General features: G+C 38.6%; 2 protein-coding genes across 4 annotated transcripts; one reads left to right on the top strand and one right to left on the bottom strand.

The window, feature by feature from the left end:
- The first annotated feature begins 1,452 nt into the window (after positions 1-1,452).
- LOC119916044 lies at positions 1,453-10,759 on the top strand. 3 transcript variants are annotated; one of them, XM_038735896.1, is made up of 9 exons: positions 1,453-1,605; positions 4,220-4,258; positions 6,052-6,087; positions 6,247-6,471; positions 6,572-6,856; positions 7,632-7,910; positions 8,025-8,234; positions 8,844-8,966; positions 9,040-10,759. In XM_038735896.1, exons 2-9 carry the CDS (start codon positions 4,225-4,227, stop codon positions 9,699-9,701), a joined length of 1,854 nt encoding a protein of 617 aa, XP_038591824.1. In that variant the 5' UTR covers positions 1,453-1,605; positions 4,220-4,224; the 3' UTR covers positions 9,702-10,759. The 3 variants fall into 3 exon arrangements, with proteins under 3 accessions (XP_038591824.1, XP_038591823.1, XP_038591825.1); XM_038735895.1 differs by lacking the exon at positions 1,453-1,605 and adding an exon at positions 2,415-2,436; XM_038735897.1 differs by lacking the exon at positions 1,453-1,605 and adding an exon at positions 2,479-2,549.
- Positions 10,760-12,779: 2,020 nt separating this feature from the next.
- Positions 12,780-27,158, bottom strand: LOC119915479 (vesicular glutamate transporter 1-like). The gene is made up of 13 exons (XM_038735019.1): positions 27,097-27,158; positions 21,287-21,539; positions 20,462-20,580; positions 20,250-20,364; positions 20,044-20,131; positions 19,574-19,660; positions 18,948-19,084; positions 18,277-18,426; positions 17,985-18,117; positions 15,823-15,933; positions 15,477-15,604; positions 14,955-15,024; positions 12,780-14,803 (listed from the first exon to the last, which is right to left on the bottom strand). Exons 1-13 carry the CDS (start codon positions 27,156-27,158, stop codon positions 14,514-14,516), a joined length of 1,743 nt encoding a protein of 580 aa, XP_038590947.1. The 3' UTR covers positions 12,780-14,513.
- Positions 27,159-27,703: the final 545 nt, after the last annotated feature.

The following is a 27,703-nucleotide window of genomic DNA, read 5'->3' as shown; positions in this document are numbered from 1 at the left end:
GTCATACCATTAAAACAAAGTGAAAATGTAGAATAGGCTTACAAGTACAACATTTTACTTTTTTTTTATTGTTTTGGTTCTATTATCGAAATTTTGTGTTAAAATTTCACAACTCTTAGAACAAAACGCCAAACTCATCATACTCATAAACACAGACAGCCTTTCATTTAAACTGCGCAACCATTGTATTAAAAACAGAAGTTTCTTGTGAAATTTCATAAGAACATGTGGTTTAACCACCAAAAAACAACATAATGATATTGTTTCAGTTTTGTCGTTTGAAATATTGTTATCAATGAAGACGTCCTCTACAATCACTCCAGAAGAAGAAACAAATTTACTGTATTTTACTCTATTGCAACATATAAGGTTTGTCTAATCAAATGTAGCTCTGAGCCTGTCCTCTCTGACGGGGCCTTTCCCACCTCTCTGAGCCTGTCCTTTCTGACGGGGGCCTTGTCCACCTCTCTGAGCCTGTCCTGTCTCTGATTGATTCCACTGCCTTGCTGTCTATTCTGCTGCATGCTGAAAAGAATTCTATTTAGAGTTCTTCTTTCTTACAACATTGCAGAAAAGAAGAAGTTGCTGACCAGGCTTCAACTTGCTGCTTCTTTTCCTCTGTCTTTATCTTCAGAAATCAGCAGTATTTAATTTAACACAAAAAAACCCACAGTGTCCTGAAATGACCTGCCCATAACAACTGATTGCAATATAACAAAAAATATAAAATCCTCTCCTCAAGATCACACTCTATTAAGCTTTTATGTGTCACATAATCCTTATTTTCGTAGTACCTGTATTATAAAGAGGTTTGCAATGTCACATCTTATTTGTGACAAATAGTAACAATGAACAATGATTGATCCAATCTAACTAATGTAAAGATATGTAAAAGTGTGTAATGATTATGGAATAGTTATAACTAGTTTCATATAGTTTCACATGTTCAGTTATGGTTTATGAACAAACTCCTTTTAGGAAACATACAGGAATGTTTTGCAAGCAGACCAATAAGTCTCTATGTTTTAACATGTATATGAGTACTAAAAATTGACTATAGATAGCCCCTGCAGGAAAAGATCTATGTATGTGATCTAAACATTTCTGAAGCATCCTTTGTAGAAAACGGCCCTATACGGGGTAAGTAGAGTAAGCCAAGATCTAGGGTAAATATAATTCTAAATCATATTGGATATTTAGTCTTATTCAATGTAATGTTGTAATCTCTTCCTATGTTTTAAATGAGTAGCTTGTCTTTTTCTGTAATTCAGCCAAGAGTTTTTTGTTGGAGAAAATGGTCCTAGTTTACAGGAAACTAGGAACATTTCCAGGAACAGGAAACTACTCAAAAAAACGTTTAGATAATACCTTTGAGATTCTGTTAAGGCCAAATTGATATGTTACCATGTTTGACAACTTGCTGAGAAATTACAAAACTGACCCAACATTTGTGGGGCAGTTTTTATTCCAGCTGTGTGTGTGTGTGTGTGCGTGTGTGTGTGTGTGTGTGTAGATTTCATGAGTTTCATCTGATAATACTGATTGCTGCTGGGAAGAACAATCCATTCTCTGTCTGCAGCAAAGAGACATCTCCTCGTTAATCTGGTCAGTTGTTTCTGATATTTTATATTTAATCTAGACCTACTAATTTGATTTTATTTCAAACATTCAATATTTCTAACCACTGTGATACTTTAACAATCAGAATATCTCTGGTATTCCTTTGAATCTCACCATTTACACAGGACAAACGGTTTACGATGAGTGAGTGAATGATATTTTTTGGACTATATTTTATATTTTGTGTATATAATAAACATAATGGCAAATTCAGTAAGATTAATGGTAATCCTTGCCTCTCGTGTCCTTGCCAGGGACTCTGGATACAAAAAAACCAAAACTTTTTTTTTGTCTCAGAGCTGCTCCGTCTGTTTGATTCACAGTCTGTCATGCTGTGGTGTCTGCAGCTACCGACAAGTCAGACTTGTTTTTGCCTTCCTTTTTTTTTTTTTAGTTTTTTTTGCAAGGGCTGAACCAGAGACATGAGAATCAGATGTGTCAGTTACTCCTTCATTTCTGAGAAACCTTTTGCTATGAAACCAGATATTAAGTAGAGGGCTAATATGTATTACTCACAACAAATGCAATATTGAAACTGTTGGTGTTGTGAAAACCCCAGAAAAGGCTATTTTAAACTTTCTCAGATTAAACAATATTTAAAAAATTACTAATACATTACATTGCACACAGTACTATTAACAGGACGGAATGTTTTAAACAGCAAAAACAAAGGGGTGCAGGGCTGGGCTTTCCAGTTGGCGTTAGCAGTAGCAGTTGGCCCAATTTTGTGTGGAAGTGCTCAGATGTCTGGGAATAACAGGAAGGGAGAGGACAAAGCTGGGAGTAGCTAAGCTTTTAGCCAGAAAAAGATGGGAGGTGAGTGGCCATCACTATCAAACTGCCAACTTGAGTATGTTGTGCTTCAGGTTTGAAACGCCTGAGTTAAGTTAGACGCCACATCTTCTCCTGGCTGTAAGCAACCGTCACAAGTAAGTGACTAAAGGTGTTCATCTAATAATAAGATGCATATTATAAAAGCCTGGTATAAACTTTGAAAAATTAGATTCCTAGATAAGTTGTCAACCACAGGGTTTTACGTATATATTCGCAATTAATCTGGTAATTATCATATGAACGCACCCCTAGTTTTGATCTCTGTGAGGCTAGACAGGACCTTGATTATAAGGTTCAGCTCTCTGAAGGACTTGCTTAATCTTCCAAATAATTTATTACTATGATTATTATAATTATTATTATTATTGTTATTGGAAGGAGTCAGGCCTAAATTGAAATGCAGCAAATAAGTGCTGTCTGGCTTCTGTCTTGTTATGTGGTTTTAGGTGTCTTTCATGCAAGCCCAAGAGCTACAGCCTTGGTTTACTGATTAGATTAGATTAGATTAGATTAGATTCAACTTTTTTATATATACAGAGCTAATGAAATGCGGCTAGCATTCATAACCAGAAGTACAGAAATATAGTGTTTTCTACAGATATGTGCAGCTATGCCATTTTTCTTACAATATGTAAAGAGGAGTTACAATATACAGATATTATGCTGTATATGTGAATATATTAAAAATGTGTGGAGGAGAGGTGGACAGAATTACAAAATGCACAGGGAATGTAAGGTTGTATAGTATGAAGAGCATCTATGCATTTTTATGCATAGAGTTTAACAACGTATACACAGTTGGTTATGTCTGCAGTTTGTTATATGTAGTAATATTATCTAACAGTGTAGAGGTTCAGTCTGTGCAAAAATTTGAATAGTGCAAATGACATGTTTGTTAAGTACTGTGAATATGCAAAAGGTGTGAGTGAGTGAGTGAACTGTTGTTTCCTATATAAAAATTGGGATTTCTTTTGGTCTAATTTTAGTCTCTCATTTGCCATCTGTTTAGTTTGGGTTCTCTCAGTAAAGACCTTTGATGTGGTTGTTACTTAGTCTTTAGCTACTAGTAATGGGTTTCTGTCATGTTAAGTAATGCTCTTTTTTTAAAGCTTTTCTGTTAACCTTTATACTGTAGTTTGTCACACATTATCCTTTAGAGCATTTGTATGTATGTAAAATGTATAATTGTAAAGAATATATGACCTGCTCTTTGTAAAGGTGTCCAGGAGTCAGTAAATATGTCCAAAGCATCTACTTCCCGTTTCTCATTTTTTTCCCTTAGTCTTAAAATGAATGTATTTCCTTCGATTTCACCCTGTCATTTCTGTCTTACTTAATAATAAAAGATGCTTGTGTGCTTTTGTTTCGGTGTGCAGTACTGTTGCATGTTTCTCCTCAGTAGTGTTCTTAGTACTGTGCCAAAAGTTGTCATACATCTTAACTAGTACATTTCAAATTGTGACAGAACAAATAAGAGAGCAAATAGAGAACTTTCCCAGGGAAATACTGTGTATGTGTACAATACTATTGCTTTTGGCATGGTACTGAGAACACTACTGAAGAGAAATATTATTGTAGGGATTACGGTTCTCTTATTTTCCGTTATTATCTGGCAACACTTCCTTGCTTAATCCCCCCCCCCCCCCCCCCCCCCTCCAATTCTAACTTCCTCACTATGACTAAATACTCGAAACCAGTTAGCGTTCGGTCACTTCTCAGTGCCACAGTCACTGTGTTGTTTCTTTTGTCTGTGTTACTCTGGCAGGCGCGATGAAAGGAGGATTACAGGTGCTGCTCCTGGCAGGTAAGAAGGATCCAATGAAACAAGAACCAGGATTTCTTGGGGTTAGAGACGGTTTGTAATTGTGAGGTTGTCATGTTAGTATTATAAGTTATGTTATGCTTTTCAGTTGGAATTTAGTAAGATTTGATAGTACTTTTACAAAGATGTTTTGTGTATTGTATTGTATTGTATTGTATGTATAATGTAATATAGCACCACTTTTCATATTTTGTGTTGTTTAAAGATTTATATGACACAAAAACTAAGGATGAGGCATGCTGATCTTGGTGATAGATACAGTTAAGCAAATATGCAATTAAGGGTCATTTCCAATATTGCTAAAACATACTAAATATTTCTTACATTTAGTTGAATTTTCGGTGACGAATTGCATTTCACAATTAATAAAATATCAGTGCAGAGCCGTTTAAAATGTGCCTGTTCGGCCTCCGCTGTTGCTGGAGAGCTGGAGAGCCCCCATGCAGTTCTGAATGCAATAGTAGTAACTAACTGTCAGTGAATATTGATATTCACATTAATCCCCTGGAGGCCTACACTAACCCGCCAGTTAACTCATCATGTTAGGGTTTATTTAAAATGTCAATTATTCCAAAAATGAATCATCTATTGCATCAGTATATACAAAATGTTAAATCAAAAATCAAAATTATTATTCTTGCATTTAATGATGATAAAATAGTTTTGTAGGCATTTTGTTTCAATGCTTACAAAACAAACAGACACACAGGCATGCAAACAAACAGACGGAGCTGAAATTATTTAAATTGAATCTGAACAACAGAAATCCATGAAAAGCAAATTGTACCCAAACATTTTGTAACTGTTTGATAATCTTTCAAAAGTATTACATTTACACAACAATAGAATGTATTCTATATTTTGTTAAAAATAATGATTGATAAATGCTTTGCCTCAGATATTTATCTAATATTGCATTTTTTATGTAATACATGTGTATTTATTAAATTGCATGCATACAAGTGATTTAGTTTTTTTTGTTATTGATTTTAAATCAATAATTTTGCAGCAGTAATTTTTATGAGCGAATCATCACTATATTCTCGATACCATTTATTACCTTATCATTAAGCCAAATGCTTTATAAAAGCCATAGAATATTTTTTGTGCCAGTTAATGATATGTATCCTTGTTGTATGTAGACATACACACACACTTACAAAGCAGTAACAGACATTTACAGCTGGATATATCAAAAATAAGCAAAAGTTGTGTGGAGTGTATAATGTTTTAAGTGACTTTGTAAAACATAAAGAAAATTTTGTGCTATTAGGGAATTTTAGGTGGATAGAATGAAAGACTGATTTTGATTAATCCCTTATAGAATAATGAAGTTGATGTCACGCGTAGTGAATTTAGATTCTCATGACTTTACAGCTTCACTACATGTGAACCACAATTTTTCATGCATTATCCATGCATCATATGACAGTAATGTAATATAATTATACTATCATTTTAGTGATTTTTTTTAAAACTAAATGTCACTTTAGGTTGAAAAAAAACAACAACTGTGTATCTTCCATGAGCAGTGATAGACAAATTAAAGAGCACCAGCTACTGAAACGTCATTAACAGAAAATCTATCGGAGACTCACAGGAAATAATTTTAAAGATTTCATCCCCCAAAAAAGTGGATTCTGTGAATCACCATTTTGAATTTTGACTCAGTGTCCTGCTCTAAGTAACAGAAACTTATGTGAACTGTGTATAAGTAGCCATGAAAGAATTTGTTTATATTCACACAGAATAAGAATAATGTTTTTTTGTTACAGTGTTCATGCTCCTGGCAAGATGTCAAAATATAAAAGGTAATCAGCGCTCACACATGCATCTTCCCTCTGTTACTATGGCCATACACAACGGCATTTTGTAGTTTTTTGTCATGACATAAACTGTGGCAGTTGACAGAATACCTACACAAATACTTGACTGAATGTCTTGTTTTACTTTGTCTCCTGCCTCCTTAGTTTCAATGTATCCCCCATTCAAGGAGGTCTTTTCTGGGGACTTATTTTATTTGCGCTGTGAGAACAATACAAGTGGGAACACAGTGAAATGGTACATCAACAACACCGAACAACAGTGGACAAACGAAATCTGGAAGATAGAAGTTGCTGCCCCCGAGCACGCAGGCTTGTATCACTGCGAGATCAATGGGCAAGAGAGTAACTCCTTAAACATCAGCGTCCTGGGTAAATATATCACATGAACATAAGTATTAGTGTTCAAGCAGACATAGATACAAAGGGAGATACGCTAACCATATAAATAATACATTTATTTACCTTTCAGAATACCTTCCCATTGCCTCACTCGTCATCAAGACGGGTCTGCCAGTGATGCGGACTGGAGGTTCAGTTGTCCTGGAGCTTGAAAATGAGGATGGTCTGCAGGGATGGACCTGCTGGGTTTACAGGCCAAGTATAAAACAGATGAGAAAGATTGCGTTGAAGCTGAAGGACGACAGTGTGAATCTGGCCTTTCAACCCTACAGACTGCTTGTCCCTGAGACCATTTTCTGGTGTACTGATAGAAATCAAGACCACAGGAGTAACCAAATCACAGTCAGGACCTCAGGTAGGTTTACTGTTATTTGAATGATATAATGGAATACTTTCTGTGGCTAAATATACACACCATTACATGCTATTCCAAAGAATGATTTTAAAGCTTTTAAATTGTACTTGTTCATTCCAGTGTCTTGATGTTGTATTTCATTATAGAATTCATTCATCTTCTATTTCTAAAAAATGTGCACAGCGCAGTAACAGCAGATTTCAGTTGCCAAAGACAGCCACTTCTAAACAAGACTGAAAATAATGACAGGCCATGATTTTATCACTTTTTTAACAATATTTTGTAATACTATTATTTACACACACAATAACTACGGTATAGGTCTGTCTCTTAAGCTGCTAAATGCTCCACTATGTTCACCACTTGTGTCTGTCTGTTTTTTGGTGCTGAGCAGGTAGTGTACAGAAATCCTTAAAAGCTTTTTGCTGAAAATGGCTGCCTGCTTTGACCTTTAACGATTTTTAGAGAGTGGTGAGAGTGAACCAAAACAGTAAATTTACAGGATGAACAGCTAAATAATAAGCTGAAACTCTGTAAAGCTCCATAAAGTCGAGGTGATCTTAATTCTTTGTAGCTTCAGCTTCATTACAAGTGAACTCACGTTGTCACATTGGTACTGTCAAATATCCGTTAAATCAGTCCATACGTTATTGATTAAATCATGTTATAAAATTATATATTTATTTCTACATACATCTCTAAATTCACTGATCACAACGAGAAAAAAAGTCATTTAAATTATGTTCTTAAAACTAATCCGTTCTTCTTCTTTCAGGCAAGGCCATAGCTCTGGAAATGGATCCCCTGCCTGCTCTAGCTGGGGGTAGTATCACGCTAAAATGCGTTGCCTGGGGCACAGATAAAATTAGCCGTGCTGTTTTCTACAAACACAATACAATCCTTCAGGACAGCCAAAGTTCTACATACACAATCAGTTACTTGACAGAAAAGGTAAACGGGGATTATAAGTGTAATGCCACCTACAAACACGTGGCCAGCACTGGAGGGCCCCCATACGAAGAGGTCTCTGATAATCAAGACCTGTTTGTCCAAGGTATGCATATCCAACAAACACCTTTGATTGCAATGACTTCTGGTGTACTGAATGAAGTTTCCCTCTTTTGTGTGATGTTTTTTAAAGTCTGTCTCCTCATTTATCCTTTTTCAGAGCCTCCTATGAAACCGGTGCTCAGCAGCATGACGTGTTCTTGTCCAGGTTGTCCCAGTGATGCCAAATATCGTTGGTACAACATGGATCATAAACAACGGAAACATCTAGATTTCAAAACAAACTACATGAAGCCAGAAGAGAGTGGTACTTATGCATGTCAAGCTATGTGGAAAAACATGAGGACTCGTCTCAGCAACACTGAAGTTTGTGAGTTCTGGTTTTGTTCCTTCTAGTAGACGTTCACCTTATTTCCATTGACATATCATACACATTAACTTGTCATGAGTATAATTCATCCTGTGAGAACAGTTGTATAATGTATTTTGATACTCTGAAGGGAGCTTTCAAAGTAAAAAAAAAAATCATGATTATGTCATCAGGGATGTGGAGCATTTACCAGGCATTGAGAGTCTAATAAATGACACTATAGAGTTGCATGATGGGAATTGTTGGATCTTCACCTGTACCAAGGCCTAAAAGCCATCATATCTCTGCATCTGCTGCATCAGTTTCAACTATTCTTTTAATGCCACTCTTGTGAGCCCCCAAACTTTATGGGATACTAAATTGCTCGAGTACCCGTTTAAGTAAGTTTTTTCATGAATGCAACATCAGTTTGGCCTCAAATTATTTGGCCTGTTAGAGCTCTGTTAGTTATCACGTGTTGTTTTGAAAATCAAAGTGATGATGACCAGACCACTTTTATACAGACTGCTTATGGGAACTCAACTTGCATGAACTACCACAGGTTCACAGTCACAGGGATTTCATCTGGTCATGATATGTTACATACTGTATATTGTCTCTCTGTTTCAGATCACCATCAGATCGATCCCACTGGAGTAGTAATGCTAATAGGAATGGTTGTTTTTATCATCTGTGCCATGCTGTGCATCGCATGTGCAGTGTATAAATGGTATAAGAAGAGACATGGCACAGGTGAGTAACCACTACTTCTTTTCCGCTTTTTGCATGCACAGTAAAGGTATCACATAGCACCTTTATTCTTTAGGAGCAATTTACGAGGATGTGGCCATGAAGTCACGAGAAAAAGGTGATGACCAATACGAGGAGCTACAGAAGCCACGTGGTGCCCAAAAGGAGGGCGAGTACGACACCCTTCACCCGGATGCACCAGGCAAAGAAAAGAAAGAGAGCGAATACGAACCACTGAAGAAAGAGGAAATGAAAGATGGGGTGTACCACAGCCTGGGGACGGGTGGGGCAGTTGGAGGAGATGGAGGGTATGAAGCACTGAAGAAAGAGGGAATGAAAGAGGGGCTATACCAGAGTCTGGGGGTAGAAGGGGCAGTTGCAGGAGACGGAGGGTATGAAGCACTGAAGAAAGAGGGAATGAAAGAGGGGCTATACCAGAGTCTGGGGGTAGAAGGGGCAGTTGGAGGAGACGGAGGGTATGAAGCACTGAAGAAAGAGGGAATGAAAGAGGGGCTATACCAGAGTCTGGGGGTAGAAGGGGCAGTTGGAGGAGACGGAGGGTATGAAGCACTGAAGAAAGAGGGAATGAAAGAGGGGCTATACCAGAGCCTGGGGGTGGAGGGGGCAGTTGGAGGAGATGGAGGGTATGAGGCCTTAGGGAAGGCAAAAGACAAAGATTATGAGATAGTGGATGAAAAGAAGCAGGAAAAGGCAGATGAGCAAAAGACTAAGCCATGAAATGAAAGATGGGTCTCAGTATCTAATTAAGAAAAATTACATTTCCCACAAACCAGCAATATCGGGTGATATTTAAATTCAATGATTAGCCAAAAGTTGTTAGTGCTGTATGGGAAATGTAAGTAACAAAACAAAAGTCTAGAGAAGTTTAGAGAAGTGCAAGACTACCAAATAACACAATAAAGAAGATCACAATAGTTTCCATCCATCCATCCATCGTCAACCGCTTATCCCGTGTACTGGGTTGCGGGGGGCTGGATCCTATCCCACAATAGTTTCCTTTACTTATTAATTATATTAATCATGTTAATGATATGGAATATTCTGCAAAATGTAAACTGTCATCACATCAGGTTACCACAACAGAAAAGTGTTCATTTTGTGACACCAACAGTAAAAAAACAACAACACAACAAATCTATCCGATGTGCAAGGTTAACAAAGCCTTACTTTCATTGAAGCGATAAGGGGAACAAGTGGTATTAGTTGATCTTTAGTCATTTGACCAATTGTTCAGCTCTGACGCTTAAATTTTCTAACCCTCATACTCATTATATATATATACCCCCACTAACAGATTTACAGATTTATTCTTCAACTCACTCAAACTAAAAAGTGAGCTTTTTCATAACAATGTCTTAACAGTTCTGGGCTTTTTATAAAGGCAGACTGATCAAACTTATCAAAACCAGCTTTCAGTGATGGGGCAAGGGTGAGTGTATTCATATCTTCTATATACATATTTTCAAGCAAAAAACTAATTTGCTTATGTTCACTTGCTTATGTTTAGTCATATTGTCACTTGTACAGACATGGAGAAGAGTCTATATATTTTTGTTTTGCTGTTTGCAATATTCTATTATTTGTGCACAAAATAAATGGCGTAATATTACACATTTCACATTTACTATCACAACAGATTTTGCTTTTGCTTTCCAATGTAAAAGCACCTTATAATCCAGTGTGTAGGATGATCAGATAGCAGCTTAATTTGCAGTGTAAATGCAGTATCGTTAGAGATTTCATTTCATGTACTGAAATAAATCTTTTTTGATTAATTGTGGTTGTCTTTCTTTTTTCATTAGTACCATCATTCACTCACAAAATGTAAGTGAGAACATGATGGACCTCTGTATGCCTTTCTATCTTCAACCACTTATGGCCAACACAGGTTTTAGTATCCAAATTCATTACACAGGATAAGAGGAGAAAATAAATGTCAAACAAACGACAAAACTGGTCTTTGGTAGGTAAGGTACCTCAGCTTAGGTCAAGGTCACCTTCCCATCACTTTCTTTTCATACAATAAATAGGACCGGTCCCTCTTTTGAACATTATACAGTTAGTTACAAGAGATACTTCCTCTCTTCTGAAACTCTGAAATGAGACATAAAGCAACATTTTCAAAATGTACAGCAATTCTAGCTGCTGTAAAACAAGTGTTGTTGAGGGCTACTTACCTTTGAATGGAGCAAGATAGTGTCTCTTTCAGAGTGAGCAGGTTGTTACTTGAAGAGTGTGGTATTACTATGGGTTGTTTGTAGCTTTGGTTGCTAGCGGACCTTTAGCCTTTATCATCTCACTGTCAGTCAGCCTCTAGAGCGTCCATATTTTAAGCACATGGGTTTATCTGATGGCTCAAGGTGTTTTACACACAGAGAGAAGCAATTCTTAAGATGTATGGACTTATTTACGGCAGAAATGTAACACGGGACAGAGACTCATTTTCAAACAGCCAAGAACCTTTCTTTTTTACAAAATATTATATAAGAAGATGGCTACTCCAAAATAACCTGATGCTAACAGTCCAACGGCTAACATTAGAGAGTTTATCAGCAAGATAAGCTTTGAAAGCTTTGACCAAACAGCTAAATCCAGTGGGTAAATTAATGTATTATAAAGTATAACTAAAAAATCTATATGCTATAGTAAGGTATATTGGTTGGTGATTGTTTCAAAATATTAGACAATTAAGGTATTCTAACCAATTTTATATTATCTGTGTTGGTCTGAAATCTTAAGCTTGCTAGCCAGCTTAACTGACAGTCCTGTTCACTGTACCGACGTAACATCATTGTCATTGTCTCCGCTCTGTCTTTTATGTTAAACAAGAGCTCATTCCAGCAGTGGTTGATACTGACTACCAGATATTAAATTCATTATACAAAGCTAATGTTGGCCCATTAAACTGGCAGTTTGTTCCAACCACTATTCCCCCATTCATTCTTCTTTCCTCCTTAGCCTCTGCACATCTAGCAACATGAGAGTGTAGAGTAGAGCCTCTCTCCTGACATAAACACATTGATCTGGCAGTTCTATAACTTGTGTGCAATCAGGGACAACACTCAGTATACTCTGTGGTTCTCACTGTAAGAGACCCCCCTCAATCTGCACTTGTGCCCGCCTGTTTGACAGCGGTCACATCGCATCCACCTTTGACAGTTGGACGTGTCATAACTGCTTCACAACCAGGAGCTATCCACTTGTGAAATGCAGACTAAGACCCACACAAGATATTATATTTCCACATGCAGGTGCAGTCATATCTCAGGGATGTGACATCATGGCCTTAGCCTCCAGTAGTTACCATTAGCGAAGCCCATTACAGGGCATAGAGGGTACAAAATAGAAACAGTAGTTGCCTGGATGTAACTGTAGTTCTATGAGTACATGTGTAGCTCCGAGTTACATCCAGGTAACCACTATTTCTCTTGCTGGCAGATGGATGCAGGATAATCCCTTTGTTTTTAGATACCAGAGCAGGACAGTGAGGGTGACTCCCTCAGTGTTTATTACAGGCTGAGGAACACTGGCAAGTGCTGTGGTTGTCTCCAAATCTATTTTTCTTCTTCATTTCCATGCCCTTATACTCAGTGATCAATACGCTGTGTACAGAGGAGTACAGCGTTATTGCAAGATTTTAAGTCGTATATTATTAGTGACTGAATATGGCATGGAGCAGAGAAGAGTTGGTTCAAATAAGACAAAACAGATACCATTTTCAAAAAAACTGATTAAATGTAAAAGTCAGCTGTATTTTTTTTTAGCAAGATAGTTTATGCACCACCTAATTAACACGATAACATTAAAACATAGAAATGGAAGTAATGCATGAGCATAAACTACCAAGAATATCTGTAATTATTGTACAGGAACTATCACCTCTATGTTTTATTATACAATTATTCCCACATGTACATGATTTTTACATATACAGTTTCAGTTTACAATCCAGAACAAAAAATTAACAATAAATTAATGAAAAATGACAAAAACAGTAAAAACCCTAACATTTAATATTTAATCACCACCATCAGTGAACTCAGTGAAACAGTATTAGCCAAAGTGATACCATTCCATAATCTAGCACAGGGATATTTTTTTTATCTTAAACCTTCATTTTGGGGCTAGCTAGGTACATTACAACATCTACTAACAAAAAGAAAACATGTACAGTGAAACAACATTGTTTTCTTGTCCATTATCAGCCTTTTATTTTGAATTGCTCTTTGGTCATTTACTGATCATTTAACATCAGCCCGCTGCACTATAAAATAAAAGAATGAGAGTTGAGATCTATGTGAGGCTTAATTTTAGTTGCACAGCCTTTAATTTTGACATATGCACTTAAAAACTTTGACTCAGTGTTTTTGTTTTGTGTTATATGGTGACACAATTTTTCTTGATGCATAGGCTGCACTTAGGCCTAGAGCATGAATTAACTGAACTCAACAGTAACATAAAGAGGTATATTATGACATGTAAAGCAAACTGAACAAAATTCAAATGCTGAATGAAGAAAACGTTCTCAAAGAGAGCTCATAGAAATAAAAATGGCTCTAATTTGATGAGGAATTCTTATTATCCTGGATTATGACATTCCTTCTAGTCCTGTACGAGGCTTTTTTATTCCCGAGTTTGTAAGCAGGCAGACAGGTTAGAGGCCTAGTACATAAAACATTTTTGCTTGAAGAAATCAAAATGCTACATTTAAAAATGTTTGTATGACTTAGGCTTCATAGAAAGCTGTGTAGAATAAAATTTGCAGGTGATCAATTACTTTGTCAGTGGATAAGTAAACCAATACTACAGTGCAATATATTTTGTTGTATTGGCACAAGTAACATAATTTTTCTTAAAAGTGTGCACATTAAGGACACAACTTAACATTGTTCTTAGGGGGAAAAAGCCTTTATAACATTGTGTGAAACCTTGTAGCTGGTGATTTCCTATTTTAACTTCAATGGAGGTGAATACTCTTCTGTGGGTTGAAAAAAAACAGTTAATCAAACCCAATAGGTTTTCACCCAACAACAGAAATGCGCTTGTGACCAATGTGCGTCTAAAGATTTGTAATCTTGAATGATTCAAATATATATATATAAAGTGAGAGGCATACAAATGAAATCCAAAACAGATAATATAGAATTTTCTACAATTATTACAATGAATAAACATCAGAGAAAGCCACATCAGGCCTAAAGCTCCCGCAGCTCTCCTCCAAGAGAGATTGCGGGGAGGCTGATGAGTCCTAAAACACTCTTACTTAGATTGTCTGTCACACAAGGTACACAATTGCAATCACACACAAACACACATTTTACATTTGCTAATGTCTTCACCTTCACTGTGGAGTCTCTTAGAATTCAGTTCAGTTATAATAATACAGTCAGGCTGCCTGAAAATTGTCCCCTCCCACATTCCATTTTAAATCCGCACTTTCAAAGTTCTTCATGCATTTAGGTGAAACTCCACACTGTTGATGGACTGTTTCTGCCTCACTAAAGGCTATGTGAAGAGGATCTGCTGGTTTTATGTTAACTTTCGCTCTCTCTCTCCTTCATAAAGGTAATTATTGGTTCCATCTGGTTGGACATACTCCTCAGTTTTGTCCCAGTCTGAGACCCAGCCTCCTCCTCCTCCTCCCATGCCTCCGTTGGGATCTGCTCCCTGGTTCATGGCACCGTAGCCTCCTCCGCCACTTGTGCGATACAGCTCCTCTGTCTCATTTGCAAGCTCATCCTCATCCAGGATGCCGCATTTCTCATCGCTTGTCTGCTCTGGCTCTGCCCAAGCTTGCTTCTCTCCAGATGCAAAGAGGCCTGCAGCACAGAGACAGATGATCAGTCCTTAAGAAAAGTTTTTGCATATGACTGCATGAAGAACAAAGCGTGGATTTTTGCATACTTAAACATCATAATGCTCATATGAAGGAATGAGTAGAAAGAGAAATTAAGAGGGGAATATACACACCATAGAATATAACACCTCCATAATGAACAATCGAGGCAATAAGAAACACACCCTGCCACTCCTCCCGCGTCTATCAAAGGAGAGTGAGAGGAAAAAAAGAGAAAGAGTGGTTATAAGCATTAAAAAGGTTTTATTTACCATTATCACTTTGAAATCAATATATACTAAAGTTATAACAATACTCACACATCAAATCAGACATATTACTATAAAGCCCATAAAAGGCACGTATTGTGCTCTATTTATGCTTACACTCTGGATACCTTTATGCAGGTCAATTAAAACTTGAGGCTTAAACACCTTATTTAAGATTCAACACGTCTTGTGGCTGGATGGGCTGACTTCTTGTCTCTTGAGCTATCTGTAAAAGTGGTTTATTTCTGCCTGTATGACTATTGTTTGTGGATAATGGTAAAACCTAAAAGTCTTTTTGAGGAAGCAACACCTCTGCTGAAAATATTTGATGACCAAACTAGGAACACAAATGTGTTTTAGAATTAATTTTACAACACAAGTTCTTACCTTATGCTTCGTCATGGTACCAACTATAAGTGGGCAAACCATACCAGACAAAGTGCCCACACCATTGGAGATACCCATAAGGATACTAGCATAGCGCGGTGCAATGTCCAGGTGGTTGACATTGAAACCTTATGAGGAAGGATAAATACAACATTAGCACATAAATAATAGGAAATAGTAATTCACAATGCCTATAAATTCTGCGTTATATATAAAGGTTTAAAAGAACAAGTTTATGTCCTCCATACAGGGCATAAGGATATTGATGAGGGCAATGTTGATGCATGAAACAAAATGTGTTTTCTTTTTAAAAAAAAAGTTATTAAAAAAAAAAAAAAAGTTTCACCTGAAATGGCAAACCCAGAGAAACCCACAGCCAGGACCAGGAATGAAATGGCAACTCCTTTTGTATGAGAAAAGCCCACGACTAGGAGCAGGGTTGCCTCCATCCCAAACCCTAATTCAGACAAGTGAAATAGAACAGACACAAGCAAAGAATGATTTCAATGTATAAGGTGCTTATTGATTGAATTCAGCCATTTTTCGTTGTGCTGTTCTCTTCTCCCTTTTCATAAAATGCTGTTGACTGAGCTGTAACCTACAGTTTCCCCAGTACTGACAGCTTTCTACAAAATGATACGTACACTGTACGCTTCTTCATTTCACTTTGCTATTGATTTCTCTCTTTAGTTCAAAAATAGCCGACAGAGGCAGGGCTTCTGCTTTACAGTGAGTCATCATTTCCCTTATGCAGCTAGTGTTTTCTCACCACAACTGACTAAATACTGTAGTTAATCCCATAAATAACCAATGAGTTTCTTCTGACTGCCTTACGACTAAAATGGGGTGCTTAGAAAAACTTGTATTTGTATTTAAAATAATCTCCAGAAAATGCCCTTTTATATCAGAGTTTATGCAAATTTGACGGCAAGCTAGGTGCATTTCTTACTACATACAGTATCTCACAAAAGTGAGTACACTCGTCACATTTTTGTAAATATTTGAATATAACTTTTCATGTGACAACACTGAAGAAATGACACTACGCTACAATTTAAAGTAGTGAGTGTACAGCTTGTATAACTTGTGTAAATTTGCTGTCCCCTCAAAATAACACATCACACAGCCATTAATGTCTAAAGCGCTGGCAACAAATGTGAGTACACCCCTAAGTGAAAATGTCAAAATTGGCCCAATTAGCCATTTTCCCTCCCTGGTGTCATGTGTCTCGTTAGTGTTACAAGGTCTCAGGAGTGAATGGGGAGCAGGTGTGTTAAATTTGGTGTTATCGCTCTCACACTCCCTCATACTGGTCACTGGAAGTTTAACATGGCACCTCATGCCAAAGAACTCTCAGGGGATCTGAAAAAATAGAATTTTTACTCTACATAAAGATGGCCTAGGCTATAAGAAGATTGCCAAGACCCTGAAACTATCAGTAGGACAGGTTCCAATCAGAACAGGCTTCGCTGTCGACCAAAGAAGTTGAGTGCACGTGCTCAGCGTCATATCCAGAGATTGTCTTTGGGAAATAGACATATGAGTGCCGCCAGCATCGCTGCAGAGGTTGAAGGTGTGGGGGGTCAGCCTGCAGTGCTCAGACCATACGCCGCACGCCGCTTCAAATTTGTCTGCATGGCGGTCGTCCCAGAAGAAAGCTTCTTCAACAGATGATGCCCGCAAACAGTTTGCTCAAGACAAGCAGACTAAGGACATGGATTACTGGAACCTTGTCCTGTGGTCTGATAAGACTAAGATAAACTTATTTGGTTCAGATGGTTTCAAGCGTGTGTGGCGGCAACCAGGTGAGGAATACAAAGACAAGGGGCTGCATAAGTGCTGCCTGCACAGGAGAGCTATAGTTCATTGAGGGAACCATGAATGCCAACATGTACTGTGACATAATGACGCAGAGCATGATCCCCTCCTTTCAGACACTGGGCCACAGAGCAGTATTCCAACATGATAACAAACCCAAACACACCTCCAAGACAACCACTGCCTTGCTAAAGAAGCTTAGTGTAAAGGTGATGGACTGACCAAGCATGTCTCCAGACCTAAACCCTATTGAGCATCTGTGGGGCATCCTCAAATGGAAGGTGGAGGAGCGCAAGGTCTCTAACATCCACCAGCTCCGTGACGTCGTCATGGAGGAGTGGAAGAGGACTCCAGTGGCAACCTGTGAATCTCTGGTGAACTCCATACCCAAGAGGGTTAAGGCACACAAAATATTGACACTTTGGGCCAAATTTGGACATTATCACTTAGGGGTGTATTCACTTTTGTTGCCAGCGCTTTAGACATTAATGGCTGTGTGATGTGTTATTTTGAGGGGACAGCAAATTTACAAAGTTACAAGCTGTTCACTCACTACTTAACATTGTAGAAAAGTGTCACTTCTTCAGGGTTGTCACATGAAAAGATATAATCAAATATTTACAAATATAATATAAAATACTGTATACTACATCTACATGTTCCCCTTTCTGCAATTCTAATTTTGCTTACCTCCACAGTTCATAAGTTTCCTGACGTTAGTCGTAGACATGATTTGGTTGGTGCGCAGATAGTCTGCAATCTGGCCACCAATAGGCACAACAATGGTCATGACCAGGTGGGGAAGAGCTGAAACTATGCCCACCTAAATAAGAAAGAAAGAAAAAAACATGTTTGTAACAGAAGTGAGACCTCTAGGAGTATACTATGTTCACATGCATAAAATTCATGTTATTGTACATTTGGAAACTTTTGTTCCTGGTGCAGTGCTCATAACCTGCTGTCCACATCTGGTTTCTGTTACCTTGCTAATCTCAAACCCAAACACCTCCTCAAAGTATGCAGGCTGGCTGATGAGAAGCAAATAGAATGTCCAGCTTCTGCAGAAATTAGCCACGATGATGGCGTACACTGGCATGGATGTAAAGAAGGACCTCCACGGGGTGTTGAATTTCTGTAACACAGAAAAATGCATTACTTATTTCGCTGATTTTGTAAGTAAATTCAAAGGCCTCTTGTTTCACAAACATAAATGTACAGTTGTTTCCCTGAATTACTGACCAATTTTACCTAGAACTAGCATCAGATACCAAGACAGTGTGATCAATAGGAGGATGAGTGGAGTAAATTGATAGTTTTGCTTGAATGCATGAACGCAGACACAAATGAGCAGAGGTTACCACTGATATGGAGTTTCTAAATCTATTTGTGTTGCTCTCATTTTGATAAACTATTTGAGACACCCTCTCCATGCAGGCTAACTTTCTTCTTAGTCTTACTTTGCTTTGGTTGTTTATTATCTCTACACTTTTCTTTCAAATCTTCTTGCTGTCTTGTCTACAATGTAGTGATGTTGCAAATTCTTCCAATTCACTTGAAGGAAATGTAAATAACAGGGTCCACATCAGTACTGTTAATGTCAACCAATGTGATGTGATACAGTGGATCACATGAATTTACTGTATATGTACTGACCGTTACAGCGTGTTGGGCTGTCACGCCAATGCTTTCCTCAATATATTTTCTCTCCTCCTCAGTGATGGTGGGATGGGCTGCTGGACTTTCATAAGACACCAGGAACCAGAAGCAATACCACATGATACCAAAACTTCCTGGGTAGGGTTAGGAAGGAAGACAGGCAGGGAAGGAAGGAGTTATGTAAGTATCAAAACAGGAATGAAAGGTCAAAAAGAACAAGCTGCAAAGGAGACATTTTGACTGCCTCACTACAAACTGGCATTAGATATTGAATTCATGCATAACAGGAGATGGGTTTTTCCCCTCATATTTAGGGTGCTGGTTTTGTGGTTTTCTTGTCCTTTCAGTTTCAGTATGTGTCAGCATCTACTGTGTTGTGCATAGTGACGGGTGTGCCTACACAGCTATTGAAATCACCATTGTGACTGTGTTTAGTGTTGTCACCGGCCAACTGATCACTGTAGGACTCTGTTTTCCAGTTTATTACTGCAACAAACTGTATTGTATTTCTACATGTGTATGTGTAGTTTCTCAAGTTACAGGTTTCAGTCTGAAAAAAGTAGCCCCATTGTAAAGTCTCTACATTTTGTTTACCTCCAACCTAAAGGTCAAGGGTCTCTTACCGTAGACATAGAAGACTGATGACCATCCTGAATACTGGACCAGGATTCCAGCTAATGGCATGGCAATCACAGCACCAGCATAAGAACCTAGAAAAAAAACATTGTGTTTAGGGTTGCAGCAAACAATTACTTTTATTACCTATTAATCTACCCACTTACATGGTCACTTGGATCTTCAGAAAGCTTGTGTTGTTGAAACAGCAGTCAAATATATTTTGTTTGCTGTCATGTATAAACAAAGATAAGCAGCAACTCCTAACATTTGAAGAGCTGGAACAAACAGATGTGTGGCATCTTTGTTTGAAAAATAACTATCAGAATAGTTTCAGATTAGTTTTCTTAAAATCAAGTAATTGATTAATAGATTAAACATTTCAGCTCTAATTGTGGCTATATTAAACTTACAATAAATGTCTCTTAAAGTGACAACAAACATCTGAGAGAAACAGGTACAGTGATAATGGACTCACCACAAAAGGCTGTCGTGGCCAGGCGACTTCTTTCAAGAGGTGGTGCCCATTTTGCCCAAATTCCGTGACAGGCCGGATATGAAACCCCCTGTGGGACAGATAAGAAAGTACACTCTGATGAATGTTCTAAATAAAATGTTAATAGAAATCGTTGTCATTGCCCATTTCTTATGTTTAAGAGAAATCTATAGACAAGAGTCAAGCACCTCCACAAGTCCTTGACACACCCTGACAATGATAACACAGCCAAAATGCATCCGTGCTGCTGCAGGGATGAGCATGTTCAAGCAAGACGTGGCCACTATAGCAAAGCCAAACACTCTGGAAGAAAAAAGAACGTAGAAAGAAGGAGACATTCAGCATGTGTAAAATAATGTTTGATTATCCCTTGCATACCATAAATAGTGGATCAACAGACCTGTTTGCTGCAAACTTTTGACAGATGAACCCTCCTGGGATTTGAGTCACTATGTACCCCCAAAAAAAGGACCCGTGGATCATTCCCACTGTTTCCGGATCCCAATCAAACTGAGCTTTCTGTTGGGACACACGGGGAGACAAGTACAAGATAAAAAATATCAATCAAAATGATATTGTATCTTCCAGAACAGAAAGTCTAATACTGGTCAGATGGTGGATTAAGCGGGATAACAAGCCACTAAACTGAAGGAACAATTAAAACAAGAGAACTGATGTGACTAATTACTGGTGCCAATAGGGCATATGCTCGATATGAACTTATCACTTTCCTTCACAACACTTAGCTGTGTCAAATATTTAACTCGGATGATTGTACCTGCTGACTGTAACATTGACTGACTGGACATCATGATGACCCAATACTTTGTTCGACTGGCCCATTTCCATTTCCACCATCAACAAAGATCTGTGAACAGTGTAAACTTGGAAAAATATTTCTTCATGGATCTTGCTTTGAAACAAGAAAGGGCCTTTCCCAACCTCATGCAAAGTTGGAAGTGCCCTGTTGTCCAAAATGTTATGGTATACTGGACTACTCATAAAACCAGCCCCAGTCAGACAAAACGTGCACAAAGGTGTTTGGTCAGGGGAGTCAGCATACTTTTGGCCATATAGTAGGTGTGTGTATCACTTATTTTATACATAAGTAATCACGGGACACAATAATATGTATTTTGCCTTGCAGTTGCTGACCTTTTGACTGAAGAAAAGGTCTAAAGGTACCACTTTGACCACTGTTCCCACCTCTTCCGCCGCCACTCACCACTTCGACCATCTTGTTGTCTCTGAAGATGGTGTGGCTGTTGACCATGCTGACAATGGCCACTCCCAAGTTACATCGGATACCAAAGGAGATGCAGAAGCCAATGCCAGAGAGGATGGCGATGATGTAGCGCCTGGGCAGGCCGAAGCATGTGCAGTCCACCACGGGCACCTCCTTCTCCTCCAACAGCTCCGGCCGGCCTTCCGCCGACAGCTCAATGGTCTCGCCATTTTCCTGCTTCTTCTCAAGAGCTCTGTGAAGAAGGGATTGGAAAAGGGGAGTAAATGGAAAATGTAATAAGTAAACTATTAACTGGTTAACTGGTATAGACTCAAGCTAGTCACTTAGTTGGTCCTGTACCAGAAATTTACATCCACTAAACTGTCTTTAAAAGAAGTGCTGGTGAGTCTTTGGATTTTAATAGTTAAACTTGAATGTAGCCACAGTCTTTGTATTTCTCTTCTGTCAGCTTGTGATGGTTTGACGTGGGTGTCCGTGCTACTTATCAGCTGAAACATCTCTTTGTAAGATTGTCTAGCAACCCTTGCTATATTAGGATGGTTTACCACAGACAGCTTTGACAATACACACAAAAACCTTTGAAGACAATTTGAGAAAACCCCCAAATAGCCAGAGCAGTTTTTGCTGATTAATTTCAACTAAACAGCTATTGGAAAAAATGGATCATCAACTGTGACAGTTAATGAATACTCAAAAAGAAAAGGCTTTATGTTCAGTTTACTCTTACGTTTCTGTATTGTGGTTTCTCTTTGAGAGCAATCAGTTAGATAGATTACTACAGATCCTGTTCTGAAGGGCAAGTAGAACGACAACTTGGCATGATAAAAGTGCATGGATCTAGATGTTCAGACACTCATTCTTGTTGTCAATTTGACTGGTAACTCTAGCAGTGCAGTTGTCTGTTAGCCTACAGCCACTGGAGCTCGCTGATATAAATTTGACTTATTGTATCTTCTCAAAGTGTTAATATATTTACTATTTTTTGTATTGCAGACATTTATCTCCCGACTGAACTGTCCAAGAGTAAGAATACAGTGTGAATAAAAGACAACAGTATTTACAGAAGCCTGTCTCGTCCTGGTGCTCCCATGCGCCTCTTTTCTATCCATGCAAGGTTAACTGCTCTTTTTCTGCTCCTGCCTATGTTCATGTGGCTTGCTGAGAAACCCTGAGAAACCATGACCTCTGCCAGCCTCCAGTCTAGCAGGCATCAAATATGTATCTAAACACAGCAGATCATCTATTAAACATAACATGTGCAATGCTGAGTTTTCAGATCAGATTCAAGAACTGCAGGTCCAGAACCCAGAGTCCCTTTTATATTACAGCCTTATTTATTATACATACTTGGGTTTTCATACTTATATAAAAGTTATAAGCAATATATCCCTATGGCCTTCACTGGTGAATATAACTTACAACCACCATTGAGAGATACATACAGTACATGAAGGATGGTTATGTAGCAAAACATATCAGTGGACTTTTCAGCCAAAATACAACACCCAACAGTGCACCCAATTTATGACAGCTGCTTGTACAAGTCTGAAGGAGATAAAATGACGGAATCCTGGGCTATAAATAAACCACATTTAACTGTGTTATGATTCTTAGCTGACTGAGACAATACGCTGCCCCATTAAAAAGACGTACTTCCACAGTGGCTGTTGTGAACATTCATTATTTTTGAGAAGAGAAAGTACAGAATGGATATTGTACATCGCACAGCTGTGTGCTAAGACACATGCGATCTGACAAATATTTATCAGTTTGGCTATTTTGACATGATAGCCAAAGCCAAAACTGTAGGTCACCTGACACCACAGAAAGACTCCATTAGAACAACAAAATGACGATGACAAAGTTGATCTAAAACTATGAATAATAATTGCACAAAAGTGACTAATCACAGTTTAAACCAAAGCCAATGCATTTAAAAGCCAACAAGAGCCATTTCTAGATATTGTTTTCATGTCATCAATGTGTGTCATAGCCAGCAATAAGTTATAAGGCCAAAGGCATAGAAGTAGAAAGCAATATGCGCAGCTTCAGTTGGATTGAACAGGCCCCCATGTTGAATACATCATGCATTATTGCATCCGTGTGGTAAAAGTGGTTGCTGTGATCTCAGCGTATTTCCTGTGCATCATGGCACTGTTCCTTATGACAATCAAACCAACACTGTTAGTGTTGTTAGATGGTTTGGTAGAGAATTTATTAAGTCCTCACCGCAAGAGCTACTGGACCGTGTTATGTAAATACAATATTTTTCTCAGCATGGATTGAGCATTGTTTAAATGCGACAATGTATCTGGTTGGAAATGCAGAGAGAAGTGCAGAGATTAAATCTAACACACACCAAAATCCTGTGTTTGATGTCTACCTTAGATGGTGTACAGTGTCAAGACCAAGGACAAAGGACAACATAAGCCTGGCTCATTTTGTGCATCCTTGTTCTTCTGTGTGCTCTAATGAACCCTGTCCTAAAATGTTACTGCAAAATGTTAATGCTCTATCAAGTCACAAGGGACAGTCACAACTCTGAAATACCTTGGAAAGAAAATCAGCAGCTGGTCACTAAAGACCTTTATGTTAAAATTATAGCAGCTTGATAAGATGTACTCCCGGTGAAGACTACAAAACGGCATGGATAGTAACATATGAAGTGACAAAAAAAATTGGGACTTGTCTCCTGTTCCTGCCAACAAACCTTTTCAAATCATTCAGCTTAAAACCCCAACAATAAGCAGATTGGGAAATAACAGCCACACAATTATGAAACATATAAGCTCTATTAGTTATTGTAAGCAGTGGTTCTAACAGTCTCTGACACTGATCAAGTATTAATGATTCTCACTCTTGAATTATTAATATCTCTGGCTCTCTTGGACTATTTTTGTCTGTGCAGGCCTCTCTCGTCATTCTTCCTGTCTCTTCTTCATCTTTTACACTGCCTTTTACTGTCAACTCCCCTGGCTCACAAACAGCCTTGCACACAATTCACAACATTTCCTTTTTCTTCAACACCAATTTATTTCCCAGTATCCAGTGGATGTCCACATGGAGTTTTCTTTCTCTGCAGGTTAAAATGTACATGCCTGTTTTCATATTTTTTTTCTATCATAAAGGCCTATACTGTATCTGCTGCGGTGACTTCTCATGGCTGATCCCGAGTAAAAGAAAATCCGCTGTAATCCTCACAAGCTACCTGACCTTTGCTTTGTCACATCCTCACACCTTGAGGAAAGGTCTGGGTACATCTGTGGACCTATATAACTCTATACAAAATGCACTCAGTTTTGAATATTGATGACATGTAACAAAGGTGAATTCACGTGACCATTTCTGCTCAGTGAGTATTCCTGGTTCTTTCTCCAAGTTAATCTCTTAATTCATACATCAAGGACAAATGTCAGGGCAGTTCAGCAGCTTGGTTGAGAGTTAACAGCTTGGCATCATTGATTGGATAAGTGTCAAATAACTGGTGCTGATTGTTTGAAAGGTTGAAAAGACACAATTACGAAGGGCCTACAGAAATCTAGTCCAGTGTAGTAACACAAATGTTAGAATTTCAGCTGTGGACTGTTAGATGCACTGTAGTCACACAGGATAACTACATTTTGAAAATCATCGCATTCCAATCAAAATGAAAAAATATGGTTGTGTAGAACACTTTTTTTGTTGAATGCTTTGCTCACATGTCAGTTACATTTGTTCTCTCCTCTGATGTTGTGGATCAAAAGTATTTTATTTCAATTTCAAACAAACAACAAACTTTATACTGGGAATTCAGGAATGAGATAACTGAAGCACAGAGAGGAATTGCGCACAATTTATCTATATACAGATTAGAACTGCAAGGACAAATTGATTGATTAGTCATTCCACAGAAAGTTAATCTGCAACTATTTTGATAATAGAATAAACATCTAAGTAATTTATTTAAGAAAAAAATCAGAACATGCTGTTGTTCAAGGTTCTCAAATGCAGTGTTTCTTTGGCTTGATACTAAAAGTAAAAATTAACATTCTTAGATTTTGGACAAATTGTCAGACAAGAAAAGACATTTAGGACTTTATTGTGTAGGCTAAAACGATTAGTCATATGATCGTCATATTAATCGAATATGAAAATAATTGTTAGATGCTGTTCTAATATAGGAAGCCGAATGACAGGATACTGTGAGTGCATTCTTCTTCAGTGAAATCACGCTTTTGTCACACATGCTTTCAGGTGTTTTAAATAAATAGATAGTATCTGGCTCAATAGAATAGAGTTAGACAGAGCAAAGTTTAGGACACAAAAAGAAATGAACAGAACTAGCAGAACAGAGCTGATTAGAGTGGCACACAAACGAAAGAAAACAATAGAGCTTTTTCTGGGCTGTTGGATACAGCTCCATACCTAAAATGAAAACTAAAGCGGTGCGTCAACACAGCTACGTTAAGCATGTTGCGTGTAGAGAACAGGGCCTGGGGAACGGGCCGGTGCGCGTTACGCACGGCAGCAAGGTTCCGAGGGAGCACCTGAGAGCACGTGCGCTCCACGGAAATGAAAGCTTATAGGCCGCTGTGGTCGAGTGGCCTAATCCTGGCTGTGAGATCCCCTGAGGGGGAGGGACAGGATGACTAGCTATCTGGCTACTTAGGGGGAGAGAGGTGGCCAAGGTGTACGGCCTGCAGGGATTTACGTGGGCCGACAGCTTGGACGAGGAGAGGCTATTTCTGGAGAGGATTTAAGTGTTTAGACGCTACATCAAATCCCGAGAGAAAGAAAGAGGACTCCATGAACACCTTTTAGCGTTCAGATATCCATCACTGGCCAGACTCCGGACTCTCCCACACACTTTTTCTCAGTGGGGAAGGTGTGTCGCGCATTTATTTCCCAGCTTATTGCCAATAGAGCTGGTTGTAGAGCTGCGGGAGTTCTCTAAAAAGTCACACTCAAATTAGGTGCCTTTAGTGGGTCTAAAATGTCACATGATGTGAAAAACAAACAAACAAACAACAACAAAACAAAACAAAACAAAACAAACAAATGTCCTGCAGATGTCCACGTCCCCAGTCCATTATTACATGCTTTGCTGCTCTGCTAATATCTAACCCACACCCCAAAAGTTGTAGCCATTAGTCAGGGTTAATGGAAGGCCACAATAAACAGGCCGCAGAGAGCGACCTCAGAGGCCTGTTTTGCACCAAACACATAGATACTCTCAATGAGTAAATAGACAACCTTATCAAACACAATTTCTGTGTTAGAAAATGAAATACATCGTTTGATTGCTCAGTCATAAATCTCCACAAGGCTTCTGTGAGAAAAGCCTGGATGAAATGAATCCAGCTATGGATCCAATGTTTCATCTTACACTGAAAGAACCGTTTTCAGCCTGTTACTAATCACTGCATATAAAGATACTTTGGTAGACACTTTGTGTGCTCAGCAAAAAAAACCTTTTGTAAAAAAAATCTGATATTGCATGACTGCAGTTGCTATGAAGTGATAAATTATTTATGCTTATGTGATTCAGCAGTATATAGAGGGGCAGATGTTGTGCCAGGTCATCCAAATCACACTAATCCAGGCCTCTGGATGGCCTGATCTGCAAATAAGCAGTTTGCTTCTCTTTTAAAACAAATACTCATTAGAATCACTTTTCAGCATCTATATGCTCTCCAGTAGCCCAATTTAACAGCAAAAGATCAACTTTCCCGAGCCAAATATGTCTGCAGCCCCATTCTGCGTTTACACATTTTCTGGTTGTAATTTGTCCCAGAGAGATTTTTACATACCCGTATATTTTCCCGAGAGTCTTGGCTGCCACAATCTTAAACCTGTCCGGCCGGATCTCCATCCTCACGAATCCGGGATCCGACCAATGTGCAGTCTTTGCGCGCTCCCGATTGAGCGCACAACCTTCTCCTCTACTCCTTCCGCCCCGTGTGTCTCACTCACACATAAAAAAAACAAAAACAAAAAAAACACCTTGATTTTATTTGTTCACCAGACTCCTCAACCCGCAGTTTCCTGTGCGGAGGTATTTGTTGTCAGCGACACTGATTGTCCAGAGATTTAACTTGCTTCAGCTGCCTTTATAGAAAACCAACCGAACAAACATTGTGAGTCCCACTTTGCCCTTGATGTCCAAATGGCCTTCTTTACACTCTTGGTTCCTGTGAAGGTTCACAGCGCGCTGGAGGCAACTTTCGACAGGATTCGTGGCCAAGCGGCGTCTCTGGCCGTGGTCCTGAAACCAGATTACTGCTGCCTGCGCGCTAATCTCCCCAAGTGTGTGTAGTGAGTGGAAGGTGGCATGTCACTTCCCTCCCCGCATCCCGGCGTTTTAAGCGCTGACTATTCAAGCAGCAGCTATTCTTGGACCGCACAAGCCTTGAATGG

This window comes from Micropterus salmoides, unplaced genomic scaffold (genome assembly GCF_014851395.1).
Source record: "Micropterus salmoides isolate LMB-PRFRI ecotype aquatic unplaced genomic scaffold, ASM1485139v1 Ms_hic_scaffold_21, whole genome shotgun sequence".
NCBI classification, from domain to species: Eukaryota; Metazoa; Chordata; class Actinopteri; order Centrarchiformes; family Centrarchidae; genus Micropterus; species Micropterus salmoides.
Note: the sequence above shows the minus strand (reverse complement) of the source record. Positions and strands in the feature narration are given on the sequence as shown.